The sequence below is a fragment of the Lucilia cuprina genome, chromosome 3, assembly GCF_022045245.1.
Source record: "Lucilia cuprina isolate Lc7/37 chromosome 3, ASM2204524v1, whole genome shotgun sequence".
NCBI classification, from domain to species: domain Eukaryota; kingdom Metazoa; phylum Arthropoda; class Insecta; order Diptera; family Calliphoridae; genus Lucilia; species Lucilia cuprina.
Genome location: NC_060951.1, coordinates 33,232,246 through 33,246,621, shown reverse-complemented (window position 1 = coordinate 33,246,621; position 14,376 = coordinate 33,232,246). Strand labels below are relative to the sequence as shown.

At 27.7% G+C, this 14,376-nt stretch overlaps 1 protein-coding gene across 2 annotated transcripts in view; it reads left to right on the top strand.

Moving 5' to 3' along the window:
- The first annotated feature begins 12,434 nt into the window (after positions 1 to 12,434).
- Positions 12,435 to 14,376, top strand: part of LOC111681642 (death-associated protein kinase related) — a 208,066-nt gene continuing 206,124 nt past the window's right edge. Inside the window, exons 1-2 of one of the 2 annotated variants that reach the window (XM_046946207.1) lie at positions 12,435 to 12,579; positions 13,685 to 14,046. In XM_046946207.1, coding sequence (XP_046802163.1) covers positions 13,919 to 14,046 — 128 coding nt within the window. In that variant the 5' untranslated portion in view covers positions 12,435 to 12,579; positions 13,685 to 13,918. The remainder of the gene's footprint in view (positions 12,580 to 13,684; positions 14,047 to 14,376) is intronic. The other variant, XM_046946208.1, reaches the window with a different exon arrangement.

Genomic DNA, 14,376 nt, shown 5'->3' with positions numbered 1-14,376 from the left:
AAAGGTTTCATTAATACTATTATTAATTATTATAAATATTATTTAATATTTTTTTTATATTACACAATATAGTTAGTTACATACACACATATTATTTTATTTATCTTGGGGTTTTTGCAAATCATAAATTATTAATTATACAAAGATTTATATAAAATATTTCTAATAAGTTACTTGAACATTTTATGAAATTTAAATTTGTAAAAGAAAATCACATACACAAAAACAAAAAAAAAAACAATTATTAAAGATTTTTAAATAATAAATCATATCTATGTATATTTCAATTAATAACTGTAATATTTTATTATATATATCTTGTAAGAAGTGGGATCAGATTGTACTAGACTATATTATTTAGTCTTTATTCTTTAATAGAGTAACATTTACTCTACTTACTGCAAGTCTATGCAGTTGAATTAGTATATAAAGTATATAGTCTAAAGTCAGTCTATTGTCTAGTCTATAGTCTATTCTATAGTCTAGTCTATTGTCTAGTCTATAGTCTAGTCTATAGTCTAGTCTATAGTCTAATCTATAGTCTAGTATATAGTCTAGTCTATAGTCTAGTCTATGGTGTAGTATATAATCATGTCTATAGCCTGATTTAGTGTAGTCTATTCGACAGTCTTGTCTATAGTCTAGTCTATTGTATAGTATAGTTTATAGTCTAGTCTATAGTCAAGTCTATAGTCTAGTCTATAGTCTAGTCTATAGTCAAGTCTAGTCTATAGTCTAGTCTATAGTCTAGTCTAAAGTTTAGTGTATAGTTTAGTCCATAGTGTAGTCTATAGTCCGCAGTCTAGTCTGTAGTCTATGGTGCAGTATATAATCTGGTCTATACCTAATCTAGTGTTGTCTAGTCGACAGGCTTGTCTATGGTCTAGTCTATAGCCCACTCTAGTCTCTAGGTTAATCTATAGAGTATTCTCTAGTCTACTCTATAATCTAGTTTGTAGTCAAGTCTATAGTCTAGTCTATAGTCTAATCTATAGTCCAGTCTATAGTCTAATCTATAGTCCAGTCTATAGTTTAGTCTATAGTCTATTCTATATTTTAATATATAGTCTAGTCTAAAGTCAAGTCTTTAATGTAGTCAAAAGTCTTATCTATAGTCTAGTCTGTAGTCTAAACTATAGTCTCGTTTATAATCTAGTCTATAGTTTAGTACAGTTAAAACTAATAGTATAGTCTATAGTATAATCTTAAGTCTAGTCTATAGTTTAGTCTAGTCTATAGTCTAGTCTATAGTCCAGTCTATAGTCTAGTCTAAAGTCTAGTCTATAGTCTAGTCTATGGTGTAGTATATAATCATGTCTATAGCCTGATTTAGTGCAGTCTATTCGACAGTCTTGTCTATAGTCTATTCTATAGTATAGTTTATAGTCTATTCTATAGTCTGGTCTATAGTCAAGTCTATAGTCTAGTCTATAGTCTAGTCTATAGTCTAGTCTATAGTCAAGTCTATAGTCTAGTCTATAGTCTAATCTATAGTCTAATGTATAGTCTAGTCTATAGTCTATTCTATATTTTAGTCTGTAGTCTAGCCTAAAGTCAAGTCTATAATGTAGTCAAAAGTCTTATCTATAGTCAAGTCTGTAGTCTGAACTATAGTCTCATTTATAATCTAGTCTATAGTTTAGGACAGTTAAAACTAATAGTCTAGTCTATAGTCTAATCTTAAGTCTAGTCTATAGTTTAGTCTAAAGTTAAGTCTGTAGTCTAGTCTAATCTTTGCCCGATTGACAATCGAGTCGTTTCGGAGATCCAATTGTTGATGGAACGAGTCTATTCCTATGTATAGTCTAGTACAGTTTACAGTTTAAACTAGTCTACCCTAATATATAGAGTAGTCTTTAAACTATTTTATAGTCCAACAGATAGTGTATTCTATAGTCTAGTTTGTTTAGTTTTTAGTTAATTCCATAGTCTAGTCTATGGTGTGGTCTCATCTACTATAATTTAGTCTAAAATCTAGTCTAGAGTCTACTATTTAGCCTAAAGTATGGGCAGTAGCTGTTTTTATCTTGCGCATAGTCTAGACTACAATGTTGGCAAAATTTATAATAAAAAATAAAATTAATTAGTAACATTAAGTAGCCAATATCAAAAAAAAATTCACGAATTAATTGACTTTTTAAATATTTTTTGTTTAAAATGTATCTTTTAAAAATTTAAAAAAAATTCTAAATTTATGTCTCAATTCTAGCATAAATTTGATTTTTTCGAACATAATTGGTTAACCACAATTACCGATTTTTGCATGCAACATTTTTACGATATCAACAGAATTAAAACAAAATATCTGCAAACATTATAAAAATACAAATTCAAATACGATTTTTCTACAAAATTTTTAAACGGACATTATTTAGACAACAAAAATTGCACCTGATTATAAAATGTTAAACACTTTATTAGTTGAAAATTTTATTAAAAAGAAATATTTAGTAAAATCATAAATTTTAAAAAAGAACAAATATTCAAAAGAAACGTCATCATAATTTTGTAATTGGCTAAAAGCCCATATTAAATGATATTTTTTATTCCTCGCATAGGTGGTAGCATCAGGCAAGCAATGAAATCAACATCATTGAAATTTCGAAAAAAAATATGAAACTAGGGTATGCTAAACAATTAGTTTAGATATACATTTAAACTAGAATTCCAAAATCAAATTAAAGAAATTGTTCTTGATTTCTTTTAACTTTTCATTCCTACCTCGTATAGTAAACAATGTTTTTTGTGGTGCATTATTGTGTTGTTTGTTCTTTAGTCTTAACTTTTAAAGACTCTCATTAAAATTCTTAACTACAACAAGTAGGAAAGTATAGTCGGGCATGGCCGACCATATGATACCCTACACCATGAGTATATTTTTACAATTTTTACTTTTATAAAATTTTTATTTTTTGTAAAGAAACTTTTATGTTGAATATTACCATAATTCCAAAATATTTAATCCATTTATTGATAAAAAACTAAAATTTCTAAATGAGGCTTTATATAGGTCAAATATGGGCCGATCCTCGGTAAATTTGGGAAAAGGATATATTTCTAAATAACAGTTAGTTTTGTTGAGTTTCATTGCGATACAAATGGTTACAAGTCAATTTTAGACGTTTAAGTCATTTTTGAAGGGGGGTTTGTATGGGGGCTAGGGTCAAATATAGACCGATCCTTACGAAAATCTGCAATATCATTTATACTTATATAAAACTTATTTGTGCCAATTTTTAGAGAGATAGCAGAATATTTGACGTAATTATAGCATAAAAAGTTCAAATCGGGAGGTACGGTTGTATGGGGGCTAGGTGAAATAATGGACCGATTTCAACCATTTTCAATAGGCTTCGTCCTTGTGCCAAAAAACATGCTTGGTCCAAATTTCATCAAATTATCTTGAAAATTGCGGCCTGTACCTTGCGCACAAGGTTTACATGGACAGCCAGCCAGCCAGCCGGACAGACGGACGGACGGATGGACGGACGGACATGTCTTAATCGACTCAAAAAATGATTCTGAATCGATCGGTATACTTTAAGGTGGGTATTGGACCAATATTTTTGTATGTTACAAACATCAGCACAAACGTATAATACCCTCCCCACTATAGTGGTGTAGGGTATAAAAACAAAATATTGCATAATATGTATGTGTATTTGTGAATATTTATTTATTTAATATTTTTACTTAAAAGCCGCATTGTTTGTAAATCCGTTTGGCTGGTGTTTTGGTCTCAATATTCTTATGCACACGATAGATTGAACTGTTTGGGGTTTTTTCTCGTAGCATCGTAAATATTGAAATTTAAATTGTAAATAAAACATAAATCAAAAAACCGTTTATTTTTTAGGTGTGAATTTTTGCAATAAGAAAGTAAGTTTAAAGATTTTGCCAAATGAATCCAAAACGAATTGTCACCCTACAATTAATTTTTTAAACTATTAAAATTGTTTTCAATATCTAGAGTCTAGTTTATATTCTAAACTAGTCTCTAGTCTATAGTATAAAGTGTAGTTTATAGTCTGGGGTCTAGTATGTAGTCTAGTCTATATCGTAGTCAGTATATAGTCTAGTCTAAACTATAGTCTAATCCAAAGTCTAGTTTATAGACTAGTCTATAGTATAGTCTATAGTCTAGTTCACTGTCTAGTCTAGATCATAGTCCGGTGTTTGTTATATTGTCTATAGCTTAGTCTATGGTATATATAGACTGTTCTAGTATATAGTCTGTTCTAGTATATAGTCTGTTCTTTAGTTTATATAAAGTCTGGTCTGTAAACTAGGTAATAATCTAATTTAAAATCCAGTCTATAGTTTAGTCTATAATCTAGTCTAGTCTATAGTCTTGTCTACATATAGTCCAGTCTATAGTCTAGTCTAGAGCTATACAATAGTGGAGTCTATAGTCTAGAACGATATTATAGTAGTCTATAATCTAGTCTATAGTCTGATCTATTGCCTAGTCTATAGTCCAATCTGTGATCCCGTATATGGTCTAGTCTATAGTCAACTCTATAGACAAGTCTATATTATAGTCTACAGTCCAATATATAGTCTAGTCCATTGTTTAGTCCATAGTCTATAGTCTAGTCTATTGTCTAATATATTGTCTAGTCTTTTGTCTAGTCTATTGTCTAGTCTATTGTCTAGTCTATTGTCTAATCTATTGTCTAGTCTATAGTCTACTCTATAGTCTAGTCTATAGTATAGTCTTATGTCTAGTCTGTAGTCTAGTCTACAATTTAGTCTATAGTCTAGTCAATAGTCTAGTCTATAGTCTAGTCTATAGTCCAGTCTATAGTCTATAGTTTAGTCTATAGTCTAGTCTATAGTCTAGTCTATAGTCCAGTCTATAGTTTAGTCTATAGTCTAGTCTATAGTCTACTCTATAGTCTAGTCTGTAGTCTAGTCTAGTTTATAGTCTAGTTTATAGTCTATAGTCTAGTCTATAGTCCAGTCTATAGTCTAGTCTGTAGTCTAGCCTATAGTCTAGTCTATAGTCTAGTCTATAGTCTAGTCTATAGTCTAGTCTATAGTCTAGTCTATAGTCTAGTCTATAGTCTAGTCTATAGTCTAGTCTATAGTCTAGTCTATAGTCTAGTCTATAGTCTAGTCTATAGTCTAGTCTATAGTCTAGTCTATAGTCTAGTCTATAGTCTAGTCTATAGTCCAGTCTATAGTCTAGTCTATAGTCTAGTCTTTACTCTAGTCTTTAGTCTACTCTGTAGTCTAGTCTATAGCCTAGTATATAGCCTAGTCTATAGTCAATCTATAGCCAAGTCTGTAGTATAGTCTATAGTCTATAGACTAGTCTATAGTATAGTCTATAGTCTATTCGATAGCCTAGTCTATAGTCTAATCTATAGTCTAGTATATAGCCTAGTCTATTCTATAGTCTAGTCTATAGTCTATTCTATGTTTAGTCTATGGTCTGGTCTAGTCTCTTGCCAATATTTTGGAAAAACTTGTAGTCTAGTCTATAGACTAATATATTGTCAAGTTAAGATTGTAGTTCAGTCTCAAGACTATAGTTTGGTCTATGGACACTATAGTGTAGGGTACCACAATAAGGAAGTGCTCATTATCTTATAAAAAATTTAAAAGATCTTATTCTTCTTGTGTTTTGCGGAACATATAAAATACACTGATGATTAAGTGAAGGTGTTTAAGATTTTCTTTAACCGATGACTCGCTTTTAATAAATTATGTTTAATATCTTAATTTTTATGATGTTTTTATTTACAGTTGATTCTGACTCAACTTGATACTTGAATAACAGTTAAAAAAAATATTATTGCGAACTTTAACGTGAAGTACTAATACAGATTTAAGGAAAAGATTTAAACTAGAGATTTCGATATAAAGTATTTTTATTTAGTACTTCACTATTATTAATATTCTATAACAAACAATTTTCAAAATTCTTGCCCTATTTTTCTTAAAATATTAAAATTACTCACACTACATATTTGCGTACAAAATTTGCACACCCAAAAAAAAAAAATGTATTAAAAATCTTCTAATAAAAACTTAACAAAATCTCTATGACAAATATCTAGAGGATTTTCAAATATTTATCTATTTATATTTTAATTTTGTGTCATTTTAAAAATAAACTTTTTAAAATGTAATAAAATTCAAATTTAACACTAACGTCTACTTTACGCATCTCAATATGATTTTGGCAAGCATTGATGATTTGTGTAATTTTTAAAAATCTCAATATTAAATGTTGAAAAATAAATTTTATAAATATGCAATTTGTTTTATTATTTGAGTTTTTTTGTAAATTGATAAAACAAGAAATTTATTAAGATACTAAGGGGAACTTAAAGTACGCTGCAGTATGATCCTTATGATTTGTCAATTTTTTTGCAACATTTCCTTTGAATGAAATTAATATAGAATTTTTTTAAAAACAAATTATAATTTAGCAAAAACTTCTTTTACAAATTAAAACTAAAAAATAATAAAAAAAATTATTTATTAAATAATAAAATAAAAACTAAAGACGACATAAGTAATATTCACTTGTAATTCATACAAACTTAAAGAGTGAGTGACTTGTTCTGAATTCCTAAATGTTTACATGCCGCAACCAAGCAGCATTGAAAAAAATAAATCTTAAATGTTTTTTTTTTTCATTTTTCAATTTATTTCAAAATTTATTTCGCAAAAAAAGTGCATAAAACTTCAGTTCTAAAAATATATACATTCGTATACTTAGGAATTCTATTAGAAAATTCTATTTAGAACAGGAAAAACAACAACGAAGAATTAGGAAATTTAAGTGTATCCACTAGAAACCATCCGTTCCCATTTTGTGAAAATACGATACGTATTTATACGTCTATATAGAAAGTAAAGAATTGTTCGAAATATTTAAGAAATACAAAAAGATTAGTCTACAGCACACACGTTGCAAAGTATTATTGCCGGTGTGTTGTTGGTTTTTTTTTTTTTTTTTTTGGTTGCATGTTTGATGGTGGCGGCGGCGTCGCTAAGTGATTTAGCAACGCCATCCGCATTTTTATGAACGTAAACAGAATTTGGCGAGTAGGGTCGTTGTGGTATCATCATGGCGTTTGTGGCAAATTCATAGGATCTTCATCTAGTCATTGATGTGGACAAACTAACTAACTATATTAAGAATTTAGCTAACTAATTTTCTAATTAAGTATCTAGCCAACTAGCTAACAAACTAACTATCTACTTAAGTATCAAGCTAACAAACTAACTAACAAGACTTATTTCATAGACAAACAAAAACTGGTTCTTCTCAATGGTTTTCTCACTTCTTCACTTTAGTCTTTTCCTTTAACTCTTTTCTACTTTTCCTATCTTTCTTTCTTCCTTTTTGCAAAGCGATCAAATTGGACCCAAACTATGCTGCATTGGCTACAAGTGGTAATCTACTATCTACTAGACTATAGACTAGACTATAGACTAGACTATAGACTAGACTATAGTATAGACTATAGACTAGACTGTAGACTATACTATAGACTAGACTATAGACCAGATTATAGACTAGACCATAGACTAGAGTATAGACCAGACTATTGACTAGAGTATAGACTAGAGTATAGACTAGACTATTGACTAGCCTATTGACTAGACTATAGACTAGAGTATAGACTAGACTATTGACTAGACTATAGACTGGACTATAGACTGGGTTATAGACGAGACTATAGACTAGACTATTGATTAGACTACAGAATAGACTATAGACTAGACAATAGACTAGACTAGACTAGACTATAGACTAGACAATAGACTAGACTATAGACTAGACAATAGACTAGACTAGACTATAGACTAGACTATAGACTAGACTATAGACTAGACTATAGACTAGACTATAGACTAGACTATAGACTAGACTATAGACTAGACTATAGACTAGACTATAGACTAGACTATAGACTAGACTATAGACTAGACTATAGACTAGACTATAGACTAGACTATAGACTAGACTATAGACTAGACTATAGACTAGACTATAGACTAGACTATACTATACAGTGTTAGGTATTTAAAATTCGTCCTAGCCGTCATGCTAACATTCCTTCTTATACTTACTTTGCAAATGTTTTTACTTTTCACTATTGAGTTATTTCAAAAGCTGTTTTTAGTCTTCTGATTTATTTATATTTAAAAATGTGTGATTTTTCTTAATTTTTTTTTTTGTAAATTCCATTTAATACTGTTGATATGTTGTTATTACAATTGTTGTAAAGATGAGCTGTTTCAAAGTCATTCACACTTAAGAAATTCTTGTTGATCTGCAGCAGCATTAGCATTTAGCGTCATTATAATTTTTTTTATTTTCAGATTTGTGGCAACGATTTTTTTGTTGGTGCAAAAATATTTTTACTATTTAGTATTTCTTTTGTGTGTGTGTGTTTGTAAATTGAGTAATTTTTAGTTATTTTGCAAATTTTAGTTTTTTTTTTTTTGCTAAAATTTATAAGACTATTAAATAAATTAATCATTTTAATATGTATTTTGACATGTTTTTATAATTGTTTATTAAATGTTTTACATAAAAGTTTTTATGAGTTAAAGACGATCATAAACAGTATTTTGAGATCATAAAAAAATATTCTTAAAATAATAAGACCCTACTTATTGATAACGATCTAGATTGAATCAATTAAATATTATTTTTTACAATTGGCTACACCTGTAATTAAATTTCAATTTCGTTTTATACAATTTATATTTATTCATCTAAACAAATGAACAATTAAGAAAATAAATTCTTAAAAATACGTTAACATTCACTTCTATGCGTCTAGCGTTTTTCCCAGATCAAGAGTTCATTTATAGTTGGAACATCGAAATGACGTTTATTTTAAACTTGAAAAGAAACAGATTTTTGCCAAAACATGCAAAAAAGAAAAACTTAAGTTCAGGGTCAATAATTCTATGCAGTGAATTAGCCAATTTTCTTTTTCACAAAAATAGCAGAGACAATATCCACTTGACATTTGAAAAGTATTAGAGAAATTTATAGAAATAGTATATCAAATGAAAGTGAAAATCTTTAGTTAAATAAAGTTCAATAAACTGCAAATAGAATTTTCGTTTTCATTTGGAATTGAATGAAAAATAGAAAAAATTTTTTGTTTTCTATTTTCAAGAATTTCTTTGGCAAACAATTGTGTTATTTCACTATAAACAATTGCTGGCAATAGTCTACAAAACAAAATATTTTGCTAATTAAAGGAAACACATGTAAATTTATATTTTTCCAACAATTTTTACACTGTATACATCACATCAGCATGATGGCTAAAACTACTGTGTGAAGAAATGCAAAAGTTATTTTGAAATCTTTGTGGTAAAATTAAGAATTCCAAATAAAAATAAACACGATTTTGTTCATGGTTTATTGTTGCTTGGTTTTTGCAGTTAGTTCCCCATTATAAACAGAAATTATTTTGAGTACTTAATCCCTCATACTAGAATGGCAGGTCCTTAAAAGGTTGATTTTATTAAAACAACTTAACTCTCAAGTCTATATGTTACATTTGTTGTGTTTGTACATAGATAGATAGATAGATAGATAGATAGATAGATAGATAGATAGATAGATATATAGATAGATGGATAGATGGATAGATAGATAGATCGATAGATAGATAGATAGATAGATAGATAGATAGATAGATAGATAGATAGATAGATAGATAGATAGATAGATAGATAGATAGATAGATAGACAGATAGATAGATAGATAGATAGATAGATAGATAGATAGATAGATAGATAGATAGATAGATAGATAGATAGATAGATAGATAGATAGATAGTTATTTATTTAGTAAGTTGGTTAGTTATTTAGTTAGTTAGTTAGTTAATTAGTTCGTTACTTACTTAGTTAGTTATTCATTTGTCAATATATTCCTTTAAATGTCTGCTTATTTATGAAGTACATACATATTTTGTTTGTTTTCCCAGTTTTTAATCATTTTTTTTTTGAATCGATTGTAGTGTTAAGTATCTTGTTCCGGTTGTTGACTGCAATAAAGTGTAAAGGCGGTTTGTAATTACGTGTGTTGATGGGTCGCTCTGCACAAGATCTTGATTTTTTTTACAACTGATTTATAAGTATTTGTTATTTATTTTGTTTTTTTTTCCCTGTTGTATACGGCAACAAACGACTTAAATAGCAGAATTTAAGAATTGTTTAAGTTTTTTTTGCGAAAAAAAATTACAACAACAAAAGTCTTTAAAAATAAAAGAGGGGGATTAAATTCTTTTTTGTGCACGATTTTTTGTTGGGTATACTTATTTGCTTTAAATTTTTTGTCTAGCCGGACATGCTGTCAACACTTCTGAACGAGAAGGCGCCATTTCAAACGCATGCTGTTGTTGAGTTATTTGACTTCATTAGATTGATTTTGTTGTTGGTTTTATTTTACTTTTATTTTTTAAAAATATGCAATTTAAGTAGAAAAATATTGAAGATGTGAGTAGGTTGTGGGATTTCTATAATTTAAAACTGATTTAATTATTAGTATTATTTAATACAAAATTTACTAATTTAGAAATATGTATGTAGTCCTTAGAACATTTTGAAAACTTTAAGGAGAGACACTCCCTTTGTCTTATCAGCATGGTACTTTTTACGAGAATCACCTATTTAGTATTTATGTAAAATTATCACTCATCTGCCTAACAAAAACGTTTATCAGTTTTAAATCAAAAATATTTTATTTTTATTTAATTTTAATAATTATTTTCTGATTATACCACTAATAAAATTTAAAAAGTAACGTTTAAATCAACCATCAAAAACCAGCTATTCACAATAACAGAAACTGTTCTCAGCTTTGCTAAAACTCATTAACAATGAATGGTAATACGGTAGTAAAACCATAAATGGCATTACCAACATCAACCATTTGGCAAACTTCCAAGTCAGTGATTATTTTTAATCAGTTGCTATTAATGTACAGAAATATATAGAAACTTGTATAAGCTAACGAATAAAATAATTCTTTTAAAATAAAATACACATATTGTATGTATTTTTATGTGCAGATTATTGCATTTCTTGCATTTGTTAAATATTTAAGTTTTCTTGTCAGCAACACTTCTGCGAGCGTCTTTTCTATTAACGCCGTTCTTTTAGATGTTATCGTAAGCTTGGTACTCTTTTCCTGTTGCTTTGTGTTTGAAACGAGTTTTAATGCAACAATTAGTTAATACGTAACGTTCCGAATCATATCAGATTTATAACAAAATCTACTATTATCGATAAACCCATCTTTACACATATATTTAATGTAAATAAATGATCACGATAAGTGTCATTCTGTTAATCAAATAATGTTAACAGATTAATTTTTTGAAAAATTAAGAAATGGTTATATGAAAGATCTAAAATCGGTTGTAATTTCTTAAAACGGAATGCAAACTAAAAAATTAAAAACGTATGTGACTACTTTAATTTCCTTTTACAAATAAATATTTTGATATTAACAAAAACTGGCTTATATTAAGATTTTTCATATATTAATATAAATATCTCTTGTCGAATCCTAGGCTTTTGGATCCTATCTCAATGTTACTTATTATAAGATCGACATTTTTCCTAGTGTATAGAATATAATATAAATAGTATTTTGTGTAGTCTTTGAACTAGTCAGTTGTCCAGTTTATATAGCAGTCTAGTTTAGAGATTTGTGTTTTGTCTAGAGATTTATTTCATGTCTAAGCTATAAAGGAGTTTTTATTTTGTCTCATGTCTAGTATTTTGACTGTGAACTTGTCCGTTATATAGTATTTTGTCTAGTTTATAGACTAGTCTTTTGACTAGTTTATAGGCTAGAGAAACTATTCTATAAAATAGAATTTTGTCTAGTCTATGGAGTAGTATGTTATCTAGTCTACTCAATATTTTTGTATATTGTCTAATATTGCTATTTTTTGGACTTATACCTATATAGGTATATTGAAAAGTCTTCTGGATAAAGAAGTTGGATTTTGCGAAAAGTATATATTGATTTGGTTTTATCAGAATCAATAGAATATAATTTTTAATGCTGTTGTCTATAGTATGAAAATTATATTCGTCATCTTTTCAAAATTACAGTTCTGTTTGCTTTTTTTAGAAAAATTTCGAAAATTGTAGCTTAAACTTGTTAAGAAACTATTTTAAAACGATAAATTTTGTTCTATTTTTAAAGTATTTAGCTTAATAATATTAAATTTATATTACTAAATTAATAACGAAACATTTTAATATATATTGTTTGTATTTTATGGTTAATTTTCATTAAAAACTTCATAAACATAAACTATTTGCAGTTTACTTCTCCTTGTTTATTGAACTTGTAAACGCCGTTATGTTACATAAGCCGCCGCCCTTACTTTGACGGCTTTATTTTAGTTGTTGTTGAAAGACTTGGTACTCTTGCCTTGTTGCTTTGTTTGAAAACGTCAGTCAATTTTAAAAAGTCGAGTAGTGAAGTTTTGCAGACGCGTATGTTGTTGTTTTTTTTTTGAAATATCCCAAATGAGTTTTCTTCAAGCTCTGTGTGTTTTTTGAGTAGGTAATAAAACGAATAAATTAGTAATTTTATTAAATTAAAAAAGTTATTTACACGTTTTGATGAAGTTTTTTAAAAGAAAAATTTAAGTGATTTTCAAGTCTTTGTGCGATAAAAGAAGTAGCTTAAGAAAATTTAATTTTCTTTTTTTGGTGAATAACATAAAAATTGTTGGAAGTGCTAAAAAAGGCAAACATAACAAGGAATACACAACGAAACTAAGTTATAAAAGAAAAAAACAAGGAGAGAATTAAAAGAAAAAAACAATATAAAATTTATTGTATATAAAAACGTAAAGTGAGTGTGTTTGTTAAAATTACAGAAAAAAAGTTAAAGAAAAACTTGTTTCACAATTTACAACAAGAAAAAAATATTGTAAAAAAAAACAAGCAGCTGAAAGTGAAAATTTTTCTTTAAAAAAAATATTTTTCCATAACACGAATTTAACATAATAATTTCTTTTTTCTTAAAGAATTTTGTTGTAAAAACAAGTAATTACTTTAAATTTTAGGAAATTTTTTATTAATATTAAATTAAATTTGTATTTTATACTGTGTTTTGTTAACAAATTTACGACTTTTGATTTTGAGTGTTGTATTTAGTTTTTATTTTCTATGAGTGTTTTTACTACGACTCCCTTACCAAACATCTCTCTCTCTTTCTAATACACAAGAAAAAACATACACATTTTGACAAACATTTATATTAAAGTGTAGAGTAAAACCAAAAAAAAAAATGAAGTGTTGTTGTTGCTGTTAAATTAACTAAAGTAGAAGAACAAGAAGAAGCATCAGCAGCAGCAGAATAAATAAAATAACAACACACAAATGTCATATGAAAAAAAATTTTACAACAAAAAAAGTGTAATATTTCCTCTGTTGCTTATTCTTATTAAAAGTGTTGTTGTTTATAGAGTAAAAATATAGAAAAACTAAAGTAAAAATTCAATTAAACAAATATTAAATAAAAAATATAACAAATTTTTACTCTCCTGCTAAGATTTTTGTGTTATTTTCTAAAAAAAACAATAAATTTAAATAAAATAATAAAAATTTCCCCAAATTTTTAATTAATTAAATTTTCAATTCTTTTTTTATCTTTTTCACAGTGATTCTATGTGTTTTAAATTGTTTAAAGAAAAAATAAAGCGAAAAAAAGTGTTAAAAAAGTCAATTCTCTTAAGCAAAAGTTAAAAAAAAAAATTAAAAAAAAACCTTAACTCCCCTTAAAGGATTAAAGCGAAATCAAAGAAATAACAAAATCCCGAAAAAAAAAGAATTCCCTCCCTTTTTTGTTAAGCAAAAAGAAAATTAAAGAAAAACGAAAAAACAACAAAACGAACATGTTTGCTGAAGGTATTTTTCCAATTGGAGACGGTTTGCTGGACATCGATGAGGAACGTCTTAAGGGTCTACTCGTTCCTCATGATATCAACGAAATTTATGAAGTTGAACAAACACCATTTGCCAGGTGAGTAACGCAATGATTTAGATAAAAAAGTGAAACAATTAAAAGCATAAATCCTTATGTATAGGTACATAAAAGTGTCCTAGTTTTCAGTTTGCCAAAATTCCTTTAGATTGTTGTTGTTGTGTCATTAGTTATGTGTCGGTATACATACAGGACTTGTGTTTTTATGGCAAAAGTAAAGAACTGCTCCATTTTTCTTTAAGTGACTTCTTATTAATGGTTTAATTGTTGATTTTTTGGAGTGATAAGTGTATCGTGGTCTCCTTTTTATTCTTTGTTAAGCAGTTGCTTTAATGGTTTTGGGTTTTTCTTCGTCATGATGTTATACAC